This window comes from Tiliqua scincoides, chromosome 2 (genome assembly GCF_035046505.1).
Source record: "Tiliqua scincoides isolate rTilSci1 chromosome 2, rTilSci1.hap2, whole genome shotgun sequence".
Lineage (NCBI taxonomy): Eukaryota > Metazoa > Chordata > Lepidosauria > Squamata > Scincidae > Tiliqua > Tiliqua scincoides.
In genome coordinates, this window is record NC_089822.1 from 163,668,729 (window position 1) to 163,681,293 (window position 12,565).

Genomic DNA, 12,565 nt, shown 5'->3' on the forward strand with positions numbered 1-12,565 from the left:
AAGAGACAGCTTCAGAAGCAAAACAAGGGGTGGGGGGTAGAGTGGTAGGTATGGCAAGCTCCAGGATGCACAGTGTAAGTGCCCCACCCCCTCGGCATTGGAGCCATTCAGGGCAGTGATGGTGCTTTGCCATCACTGCCCCCAAATGGCTTCAAAGTGGGAGGGGCGCATACACAGCACATTGTGGAATGAGCCTTTCTTACCAGTCCACCCCTCCCCCAGTTCCGCTTCTGGACAGCTCCCAACTCCCGAATGCAGCCTGTGCCTTATGGTCACTTCTGAAAATAATGGCAAACCGCTATGATAACTGGCATGTTCTTCTGAAAATGTTATTGCTAAGCTCTCAGGGCTTCGGTTTCCCCTCCTATAAAACAAATACAATGGTGCTTCTTTTTTTTTCTCAAAACAGAAAAGCTCACATCCATTAATGACAAGCAGCACTGGTGAAATCCACTACCGATGGAAATCAGCGATAAGGGAGTCTTACTTCTATAGAGGAGGAGACAATAATGCGTTCTCACAAAGACCTGCCAATTCTGTGGCTGGGCCTTGAAATCTAGGCTGCTTCCCAGCAGCAGTTCTTCTAATAAATCTGATGAGGCCATTCCCAACTTACTGACACTCCTTGAAAAAGGGAGCATCATGTATTATTCTAATCACGTACCAAGATGCGTTCAGGTGCCACGGCAATCAATTGCCCCTGGAAATGTTGCCAGTTCTGCACTATTTTTGTTCACTTAATGAATGTCTACCCTGCCTTTCTCCCAGTGAGGGCACTCAAACAACATTAGGGAGTTGGCCTTACTATTGACTACATCAGACCTATATTTGCTTAGGTTGGGCACAATCCAAGCAAGTGTGGAGGCACTCCTTACAGAATGTATTGTCATCCTAAACACCCCTTCTTTGGTGTTGGTCACACGGCAGATGTGCTGCATCGTGCCCAAGGTCCAGCTACAAAGCCACTTAAATGTACCTAGTAGTCTGTCCTTGCAGGGCCCCTTCAGTAAGAAGAACACTTCTGTTCATGAAGAGAGTTCCTGACAGCCAAAGAACCTCATCTGGGAGCCACCAGCTGGTCAAACAACATGCTACATTACATACTTGGTTTTTTCTTAGTGAAACAGTGGCCAGATTGGGGCTGCAATGTAGGGGAGAAGGTCCCACTATTGTGATCCCAATCAAGATTGCCTCCCCACAGCTTTTATTTGCCATTGGTTTCCAATGGAAGCTTCCCTTCCAAGGCAAATAGCAGCTGCAAGATAAAGAGGGTGGGGGGGAGGGAACCAAGACTGTGGACTGCCAAAAGGTCAAAGTGTCCCTTCTCATGTTATATGCTGTGGGGGGCCAATCCAACTGCTACTAAAAGGGGAAAAACAAGCACATCAGTGTTAAGAATATGCTTAATGCAACAAGTCACCCGAGCCTCAGACAGGCCAATAGGAGGCAAGGAATACTGTTTGTACTGAAAACAATGTAACGGGCTGGGTAAAGATGGTCAATAGTTAGAGGTCTGGGTGGGCTGCTTTGTACAGGCCTTTCTCTAGCAGGGAAAAAAACAAAAACTTTCCAGTTCAGAAAAGTGCGAGGACCCAAAAAATGGTACCACACCAGATCCTCTCCAGCTTCAGTCCAGCCCTGACTGTAAAGAATGTACTTATTCAAACTAAAGGTCAAGTATTTAATGATGGTTGTCCTCTGGGATGAGAAATCTCTTCCCCCCCCCCCCAAGTTTGTGAAATATGGGAACTTCCTCTCTTGTAAATACCCACTGTTAAGAGCAATAATTACCTAGCCTTTCCCAGCTGTGCAAACAGTATCCCCCATTTTCGGGAGGCCATTAAGCGCAGCTTTCACTGGAAACACAAGCACAGCCAAATTCTGCCGTGCATGAGTGGCTTTGAAACAGCTTGCGGAGCCTGCATATACAGCCATGCTGAAACTAATGCTGCCAAATGCTGATTAAGGACATAGCTGGAGCACAGAAGTCTGCTACATTGTTATGCAGCGGTAGCCCAGGCGCTTGGGCCATCTATTCTGAACCGCCGCCGCTAGGGGACAGCAGAGGCACATGAGGAGAGAGCAGCAGCGGGAGTTTCCCCTCTCCTGCGAAATCCGAGCCATGGGCCTCACAGCTTTTAGCATAGTTAAAATTAGCATTATAGCAAGCAGCTGCTGTGCCTTCCCCAATGTGAAGTGCTCACAATTCCATTAGCAGACAACCAACCGATTAGGAGCCGTTTAAACCCAAAGTTTCACAGAGCTTTGCCAAGAAATACACTGTCGCTTATGCGTTTTGTCAGATTACCCCAAGTTCCTGCAGAAACCTCCTACAGGGCCCTGTCTTTCACTGGTCAAAAGTAGTGACTCACAACTCCAGCCTCACCACAAGCAAGCTGAAATGCACTAGCTGAAGGGAGCCAACGCGTCCTCCTACCTGGTTCCTGTGGAGCCAGGGTCTGTACAGAGAGATGCCATAGTTGAAAAAAGATCTCCAGTTAGGCAGGAGATAAGACAACTAGATTTACAGGGACATTCAACAGTAGGGAAGGCAAAATTAAGGTGAGATACTAACATACACCAAAACATACACTGCTTGACAACAGTGCAAGGGAATAATTTTGTCCTACTATTCCAGTCCCAGGTTCCCAATTCTCATCCTGTATGAGGATGCTAGCTGGTTCCCAGATGTTCCCATTTCCATTACCGGAGCTTCCTATTGATTTTCTTATGATGTTCTCCTTCACGTTTCATAGATAGTGGAGTTACTCCATTAGTGATTGATAAAAGCCAAGAGCAATAATGTCACAGTTTTGCCTCTTAAAAAAAAGAAAGGCAACCCTCCCCTTCCACCCACTAATTTGAAGATTAGTTTTCTATTCTTGTTCATGTCTGAGATAATTCTAGGCTAGGTGAATTGGGAACAGCAACCTCAGGAGGAAATGCTACAGGAGTGCTGCTCTCTAATTCAACTTGATGGGGAAGTCATTCCTAATGCACTATGATTTGTGCTTCAACTAGTAAAGAAATGGTAATAATCCCTGACACTATCAAATATAATCATTTATAAAAAATTAGCAAGAGACAAATGCAGCTCCATTAAATCCCCAGAAGATTTCCACAGAATTCCGTTCATTAACTGAATTAGTCTGATCTGCCACTAACAGATCAGATAAACAGATGGGATTTATATTTTGAGTGGCCACACCTTCTTTGTTCTAGTATACTTAGAGCTATCTGCGCTGAACTGAAACTTGGGTTCCCCCCCCTCAAAACTTTCTTTAAAAATGAGAAGAATGAAGGTCAAAGCACCCGAGGGAAGCTGCCATCCAGATAAAAAGTTTAGGCAAGTTGGGACTTCCTCTGTCTTTCCTTAAAAGCATTTTTCTTATCACAGTTGTCCCATCTGAGCTGTTTTTCTCCCAGTTGAGGGAAGATGCAGGCCCTGAACATTTTTTAAGGAAAGCCCACCATAAAGACAAGGAAAGCATTTATGTGGTTGAGGCTGTAATCCTACCCACACTTACTTGGGAGTAAGCCCTATTGACTACTTCTGAATATATATGGATAGGTTTGGGCTCTGTGCATCACATGTACTTTGGCCATCAAAGAGATTCCTGACTTGCTAATATATCAGAGCCACAGCTTCTATTGGACTCTTATTTTCTCTTCTGCCTTGTTTTCAACACTGAGCGGGAGAAAGAATCCCATGAAGTGTGCAAGCATGCTAACTCGCAATTTTGAATTGATCTTAATTTTTTTATGATCTTTTTAATTTTTGTTTTATTAACAGATTAATACAGCTACCAACATGTTTTGTTTTACTTTACCATTCATGACTTCAGAAGGCAGGAATTTCAAGTCAGTTATTAAGAGAACTCAAAACTCTATTTTAAAGCCTAGGTTTTGAAAGTGTCACCCTCACTTCAACTCTTCTGGTGAATAAATAGGCCTGGAGAGCATGTAAAAGTGGGTCCATTCATAAAGCAACCTAGTCAGCACATTCAGTGAAATACTTTTGGACTAGAGTCACATGATGGTTCAACAGGAAGTTTCTCAATCTGGGTACTAGGCTACATACTATGGGAGAGCTCCATTCTTTGTGTAAGGACTGGAATGTCTGTAATAGTAAGTGTCCTCAAAACCACAGGGCGTTGGAGATGCGAGTGACTGCTGGGAGAGGCAACACCATTCACAATATGGATGTGGTATTTGGCTTCATGTCCTTAAGGCACATTCTTACAACTGCAGCAAACCACAAACAAAAACGTGGTCAGTGAACCACTGTTCAGAGAAGGCTTACTGGAACACCTCTGAAACCAAGATGTGTGCCTCCAGAGTTGCCACAGCTGCCAAAAAGTACAGGAATTTGACCTGGGTGGAGCATATGGTTGTTGATAGAAGAACTGCCAGAAACAAGCAAGAATTTGTACAGAGCAATTCTGAGTGTTCTTCTCTCTAGCTCCTTATGGGAAAAACTCTGTTTTTTATTATACACCAGCATCCCCTAGAGTTAAGGTGTCAGATCTAGAGTACTGGGAGATGCTGTCCCACCCTGTACTACACCAAAGCAAAATTAAAACCATGCAAGAATAATCTTGCCAAATCAAACCAAATCCCAAATCTCTCTAATCCACTGATCAACAATAGCAAGCCAGATGCCTTCAGAAAGCTTACAAATAAGTCATGGTGAAACAGATATTCCCGGTGGCTTATTTATGTCAAATGTTTGCATTATGGGAAATAATGCTCTAATAATGCTCTGTTTCAAATGGGAAACATATTCTAATTTGCATTAAGCAAGATTAAGATGCATTATGATGCTTGTTCCCAGCCTCCGGTAATCAAACGTAAGAAAATCCACTTCTTGCTGTTATGACTAATAGTCCTTGACAGAACTATTCTCCATGTTTGTCTGAGCCACTTGCTTTTTATCAAATGGAAGATGACCAATACCCTGATCGTTTTTTGTTGTCCTCTCCAACTCTATGAAATTTTCTGAGATGGAACTGCTAGACTCACAATCCAAGTCTCATCTGCTATTTTTTTTGTGCTTGAAACTGTTTTTGCTTCAGATTTTGCCTTCATGAATACTTTAATGCCATCTGTAGACTTGGCATTATCAAGACACACATTCTTTCTCTCCCCCACCTCTAACACCAGACCATTTATGAATCAAGCTAAACAGCACCAATCTCAGTAGCAATCACAGAGAGCCTGCTGTTTACTTCCATTGAGAAAAGTGGTCATTTATTCATAATGCTTCCTGACTTTTAACTGGTTATTAGCCTCTTATCCCATGACTGCTAAGTTTCCTTAGAAGTATTGGTGAAGTACTTCAGCAATTGTTTCTGCAAACTCAGGAGCAGCCTTTAGCATATTCATATATGACATATGCAGCAGAAAATGTAAACATAATCATGATTCTCTCCCAAGAAACCTTCTGGTTTCTTCATAGCATTTTTACATTATAGTTTTTATCAGTGGTTCTCAAGTTTTTTTTGGTCTCTGGAGTCCTTACCACTCCTAACAGTGGTCTTGGGAAGCCCAAGGGCTCTGAAGCACACATAGGGAAACATTGGTTTATAACATCATCAGTGGCCAAAATATCCTTGAGTGAAGAAGAATCATTTATGATCACTAAGTGGAAATCACCAACTACTGAATTATCCAGTACCAGAGCTGCTGAAATAGGAGACCTCTACACATTAAGTCACTCACGTACTTCACTACAAGCTCCAGAGCAATGTGTGCACAAGCCATACACAATGATATCGATTCTGCCCAACGCTGCATACACACAACAATGACCAAATGTGCACATCTGTGGGCTGGGAAAAATGGGTTAACTAGAGTCAATCAACTGCTAGTAAAGGTGACAAGAAAATCTGACACACTCCTAACTCAAACCCCCTTGTGAAAAAAATTGTCCAAGTAGTGCTTAGGTAGGTAGGATGCAGCCAAAGTGTATCACACCCAAGGTAATGTTTCCATTCTTATCTCTATTTTTCCCCCTGTCAACAAGCCAAGTGGAAATAGTTCCCATGTTCTTTAAAACGAAATCGGTTCGTCAACTGCTGTTTCAAATGGGAAACATACTCTAATTTCATTAAGCAAGACATGAAGCTAGGCCCACATGGCATCAATTACACATCCAAGTTGGCCAAAAGGTTTGGCGAGATGTTGGAAAATGCAGACGTGCAAGCAACATTTATTGATGGTGGGGGCGGGGAAATGCTACAAAGGTACAAACACTGGTGTGGCAAACTGGTGTGGAATTTTGCCCAAATGGCACTTCAGACCACTCACCAAGACTAGTGTCCTGTCAAGTCAATTTCTATGTTCTACCAAGGGTAAAGATAGTAAAAAAGAACAATGGTTCTGAAAGAAGAGAATCCTTACCATTTGTGGATGAGGTCAAGCAGTGAACTGAACTTCCAACTGTGCTACAGTTCTGCCAAAGGTCTGATGTGTACCCATTCCCCACGAGCCATTGCTGAAAGAGAAGGGCAGAAGCATGAGAGGGGACAACACAGCCCACAAGGGGGCAGAGCTGAGTTAACAATGAACCTTGCACTAAACCAAGACATTTCCTACTGTAAGTTCATGGGAATGTCCATTTTCTCTTATGAATAGTTAAGGACTAAAATGAACTGAGAAAGTGTTTCCAGTGTTTTGGAACATGAAGCGTTTTCTAAGAAACACTTAAAGCTTTGTGAGCATATATATAATGCCTAAATGAAGAGGTTTCTTTCCAAAACTGAACAAACAAATACACACACACATCAAAATTTGATCTGACTGGGGAGAGAAAAATCTCTGCTTTGTTCTTTCATTCCTTTGACTCCACTCTAAAGGAACAAAAAAAAAATGAAGTTCAAATGAAAAGAAAGTTCAAATTAAAAAAAAACAGCACATCTCTTTAAGCCTTTGCCAAATCTCACAAGGGAAGGGAAATCCAGTTCCCTTCAACCCTCACCTCCCAGTGGCAGGGCTGTGAAAATGGTTAAGACATCTGTTGGAAGTTTTGTAAGTATTTTATAAGACTGCCTTGAAAAGCAGGCAGTTGAGGCATGCCTGGAGTAAACTAGCTGCTCACACAATTACATTTAGGTGTTGCCTCATTGCTGCCTAAGGCTACAATATAATTATTTTAAGAAGAATGGAAGTCTGACTTGCCATATCCATTAGCCTAGAAGGCTTTCTCCCTGATAATAGATGCATGGGATTGGATTACTCAGGCTGTGCACACTTATTGGGGGGGGGGGGGATGCCCCATTGAACACAATGGGACTTACTTCTGAGTAGACCAGCCTAGGATTGGGCTGTCAGAGAGAACTGTATTCTGCACGTGTTCAGACGAACCCATTCCTGGCATTCAAACAAGTTATGGGACTGTGCTTGGGCTCAAATTAAGCAAGGCTTTGCCTCTAACTTTTCAGCTTTGCTTTTGCTTTTCATTTAAACTACACAGAGGAAAGTGATCTGAAGACCACATATTCTAAAATGCTCACTTATTTCAAAATACATGCTGTTCAATTCTACAATGAAACACTTCACTGTGAAACAAACAGCCTAACCTTAGGCGTGCTTACCCAGATGTTTAATTGAGTTTAATGGGCTTTATTCCCAAGAAACTGTGCATAGGATTGTAACCTGAAAAGCACTTACTTGGAACAAACGGGAGGATTCCAATGCAATTATGTTCAAGTAAACACCATTAGGATCATATTCCAACTCTGGCTAAACCCTGGGTCACTCTGCACTTCATCAGCATGTGGAACAAAAAAAAATGTGGAGGGTGTGAGTGTGTACTTACACTGACAACTGTAGAAACGAAGAGAAGGACAAGCACTGACACATGAAGCACAATAATTCCCAACAACAAAAGGAGCATGTTGGCAGGCGTTTCAAATAGATCTGGAAGGAAAGACAAACACGATTAAGTAGAGATGGAGAAGCTGTCTACTGTTAGAATCTAAAGTCTGTTACAATGCCAAGGCCCATCCTTTAGGAATGAACAGCAGAGGGCACTTCGAGACAGAATGTGTGCCCCAGAATGCTCAGTGGAAGGAGACGGAAACCGTTCGCGAAGTATAAGTCTGCTTTATAGGCAGGAGAAAGGGAAAGAGAGTGTCTGGGAGGGAAGTCTTCAACTTCTTCCTTGGGAGATCTAAAAGATGAAAAGCATTAGCCCATTTTTAAAGACATTAATCTGGTGTGTGCCTTCACTAGTCCAACCAATGTGGCAGGTCTGAGAAGGGGAATGGTGGGATTTGAAAGAAACCAGACCAAGGAGGACTGGCACGGCTTAGGAAAGGGTAGTGAGCACGCCTGAGAAGAGAGGGGGAGAGAGACCCGGGCAAAGCGGTTGCAATAACTGTTGCAAAAGCCATATCCCATCTCCCTCTAAAATAATACACCTTGGATAATTTCCCTCCTCAGGGCTGGATTCCATTTTTCCAGATTTGGAAACCTTATGGACGCTTCTGGCGTAGAGAGGAAATTCAAACTCCATTTACATTCCTCAAAGTTTCCACTTGGCTTGGGGTTTCTCCTCAGAAACCAACAAAAATCAGACAAACGTCAAATACCTGTTGTCTGAAAGGATGCTGAAGGAAAGAGCTGCAAAGCAAAAATCCCGCTAAGTCTGAAATAAAATATGAAAACACAGCCACCCGCTTGCACCAGACCTCCACTGGCTGGGGGGGGGATGGTAGGAGGCGGGAGTGGAAACCGTTATACCACAAAGCCACCATTCAATAATCAACATTTGGAGTCCATCAGCCCTGTGGACTCACCCAGCCCAGCCAGCCCCACTGTGGCACAACTAGCTGACAAACCTCTTTGGACAAAGGCAAAAAGATTCCCAAATGGTACAGTGGATCTTACATAGGCACCTATTCAGGGAACAATCCACATTTTCCTAGGAGTAAGCCCTATTGACTATCATGGGACTTACTTCTGAAGAGACTTGCCTAGGATGGGGCTCTTAGGTAGTTTTCCAGGCTGGCTGTAATGGGATGATCAGTGTGAGAGCGGAATTCTTTGGGGGGGGCAGACAGTTGTGGTCACACACACAGACAAATTCTGCACAATCAGAATTGCAGATATTCGATATATTGCAGGAAAGAAACAAAAGGGGGGGCTGCAATAGGGCAGAATAGATGCAAGGAAATAAACTTGTTGTTTTTTCTAAACAATACACAGCACATTAAATGCACTCCTCCCCCCCCCCCCAGCTTAGAAATCCTCCAAGAACAGAATTTCCGGGAGGGGCTCAGATCTACATGCTAAAATGTTTCAACCCCTTTCTAATTATATCAAACCCAGCACAGCAGGGAGTAGCTGAGTTTCCTTTGGGAAGTTGAAGCCCCTGGGGCTATGGGGAGGGGATGACAACCCTAAGTTTCAAACTATTCCTATGGATTGGAGGTCAGCTGCCCCTTAGAATAATGCTGGCTGGAGAGGTGGAAGAAAAGTTGAACTACGACTGGTCTTGACTTGCTCCAGCTTTGATGGGAAGGGAAGGTAGGGGCCAGGGGGCAGATTTCGGAGAGAGGGCATTTGGGGGGGGCCGATTCCCCTACTCCCAATGAACAGGGGAAGGGGCAGATGACTTACGGCTGCCCTGCAAGAGTCCGATCCCTCCGGGAGCACCTCTGGCTGCGACTCTGCGTCCTCCCCAAAGTATCTGCGAGCCCCCGACAGACGGCTCCGATGGACGCCAGTGCGCGTCTCCGCACCAGAGCCGAGTGAGCCCGGCAGGGGGCGGGAGCTGAACAGTCTCGCCTGGAACCAGGAACAACGCCCCGACGGTGGCTGGGCGCCAGGCGGGGTGTGTCCAGCGCAGGCAGGCAGGCGGGCGGGCGGCGGAGCCCCGTCTATAAATAAGTGCTCGGGGGAGAGGGGGGAAGATCCTTTCGCTCACGGGGCGTCTATCCTGGAAATGCAACCCAGGGCTCCCCCCCTCCAAGGCGGCGGTGGGTCTGCTCCCTTCCTTCCCTCCACCGTAGCCAGCCACGTGGGAAAGTGGGCAGACTAGCAGAGATCACGCAAGGCCTGGGAGGGGGCAAGCCCCACTTCTCCAAGATGAGGGGGTGCCCCTTCCGAGTCCCTGTTCCAACCACCTGGGAAAGCGGGCAGCCTAGCAGAGATCACCCACGGCCTGGGAGGGGGCAAGCCCCACTTCTCCAAGATTGCTCAGCCCTTTGCTGAAAGACAAGGGGCGATGGAGCCAAGGCACGTGCCCCAACCGCGCCCCCAATCTCCCCTTGAGGAGTGACTCCTGCGGATGCAAGTCCTGGATGCCAATGCAGAGGGTGGCAAGGGAGCGGTCATGGCCGGGGTGGGGGGCAGAAAAAGCTGCCATGGAGCTGTCCACGGGGAGGGGGGAGACGACTGCTGGCCTGGCACCTTTTGGGAGCGTGAGTGCCCCAAACGTTAGTCACGAGTCACACTACCCCGGGGTAAATGAAGACATTTCTGCCCAGCGTTGCATATAGGCAACAGGGGGCCAAATGTGTACACCCGTGGGCCGGGTGTAAAACAAAAATGGGTTTTAAGCGCCCTCTTCTCAACACACCGTTTGCCATCTCTTAGGGTGGGGTGCGCGGCCCTGGCGTTGCATCAGTGACTCCAGCAAGAGCCCGGGGAACTCAAACCCACTGCAGTCCTCCGACTGCTCTTGATGGGATCTCCTGGGAAGATGCGCGTGTGAGTTAAAGCTTTTCAAAGCCACGTCCCGTCCCCGTTCCCGTCGTTGATCTGCGAAAGGGTAAAGCTGCCTCCCTCCGCTTGCTCGGGGACCAGGTACGCACCAGCTCCCCCCCCCCATTCGCGCCCCCAGAAATAGGTCCATTATCACACTGACCCATGCGCCTGTTTCACACCACACCATTTGCTTGTCAGTGTCCTGTAGAGAGAAATCGGAACGAGGGAAAAAGTTCCCCACCCCACATTGGGGGGGTTGCACCCTTAAGTTTGTCCGGTTCCCCCCCCTTCTCCTAGCCTAGGGGGTTGACTTGAGAGCGACCTGCAATCAGAAAGAGTTATCGCGATGAATGGGTGTCACCTATGAATGGATGTCTGGAGAGAAGGGCTGTCTGGCACCCCGAGCCTTGCGCAGGCTGAGGGCCCAATCCTCTCCAACCTTCCAGCACCGATGCTGCTGCAATGCAGCCCCGAGGTAAGGCAATGAATGTTCCCTTACCTTGATCCCATAACTGCCCCTCCCTTGCAGGGTGCAGCGCATGCCCCATTGCCACAGCGCTGGAAAGTTGGATAGGATGGGGCCCTCCGGCTGTAGGATCCGAATCATCCCTGATGCACTGTCCTCCCCACCCCACACGTAGACTTACCCCCGATCAAAGAGCATGCGCTTCCTTGCTCTGGGTGTATTCCCTAGAAAGCGAGAGCCCAGGTGGATTAAACTCCAGCAGCAGGATCGCAAGCAGAAGCAAAGTGGCCCCCGAGACCGCGCCTGCGTGTGTGCGCGCTCGCAGCTCCCAAACCCTTGACTGCGACCGCAGGTCTCGTGCCTGCCCAGTTTATTCAGCCCCCGCTCCAACGCCCAGATATGTCACGGTGGCCTGAGAGAGCGCACACTTGACTATTTAAAGGGCCAGCGCCTCTATCTTTATCCCCCTGCAAGGAACATCGTGAGCACGCAGGGCCTATTTAGGGTGAGCCAAGGATTCCTGGGCGGGAGGCGCTGCTGGGCTGACATCTTCGCAGCGGAAAAGCCTTTAGGAAAAGTTTCTGAAGCTCCCAGGAAGTGATGCATGTGTCATGACTATCCTGCAACCCCCTCTCCACACTTTCCTGGGAGTAAGCTCCATTGACTATAGTGGGATTTACGTCTGAGTAGACGGGCACAGGTATGGGCTCATGTTGTGACAGCCTTCAATCCAGGGCCAAGGACAGGCAAGGGGCAAAAACTAAGCTGGGAAAGACTTTAGGATACAGCATCGCAAGGAGAAGGTGGCAGATCCAAGGAAGACCCAAGACCACTGTTAGTCAAGGAATTCCCAGGAATTATGGAACTTCACTTTTGAGGTTTGCAACCACCGGAGCACCCAGTTTCTAGGGGTTTTTACTTAGGCTGCATTTTCACCACACTAGATGCACCTACAAACCACAGGTCCACAGGATTGCTAAGCCACTGGTTCTGAAGAGTTTTTGCACCAGGGCCCACTTTTTAGAATGACAATCTGTCTGGAGCACTGGCAGTGATATCATTAACCTGGATGTCATAGCCAAAAGTGATACCTTCAGTATAGGTTCGAACCTAAGCCGCAATCAGCCAAAGATCCCATGACACTATGCGCTCATGCTGTTAGTTTGCGTAGCTCAGAATACAAACATCCCCGCTTGGAAGTCAAAACAGAACACAGACTTGGATCCTTCTCCAACCACACAGCCCTCCCCTGTCTCCAGCATCCCATCTTCCCACCTTTGCCCAAAGATGATGGGCAAAGCATCACAGCCTCTCTCCCACCAGGAGCCCGCCCTGCCCAGAAGCTCTGTACTCTGGATTTTCAGCTCTGTATTTTTCAATGGTGGC

The 12,565-nt window shown here is 46.7% G+C and overlaps 1 protein-coding gene across 2 annotated transcripts in view; it reads right to left on the reverse strand.

The window, feature by feature from the left end:
• The window catches only part of PMP22 (peripheral myelin protein 22), a 34,040-nt gene extending 22,499 nt beyond the window's left edge, over positions 1–11,541 (reverse strand). The window contains exons 1-3 of one of the 2 annotated variants that reach the window (XM_066617062.1): positions 11,361–11,541; positions 7,820–7,920; positions 6,403–6,496 (exon numbers count right to left, since the gene is read on the reverse strand). In XM_066617062.1, the coding sequence (XP_066473159.1) occupies positions 6,403–6,496; positions 7,820–7,897 (172 nt within the window). In that variant the 5' untranslated portion in view covers positions 7,898–7,920; positions 11,361–11,541. Of the gene's footprint in view, positions 1–6,402; positions 6,497–7,819; positions 7,921–9,624; positions 9,763–11,360 lie in introns of those variants that run through there. The other variant, XM_066617063.1, reaches the window with a different exon arrangement.
• Between the last annotated feature and the right edge of the window lie 1,024 nt (positions 11,542–12,565).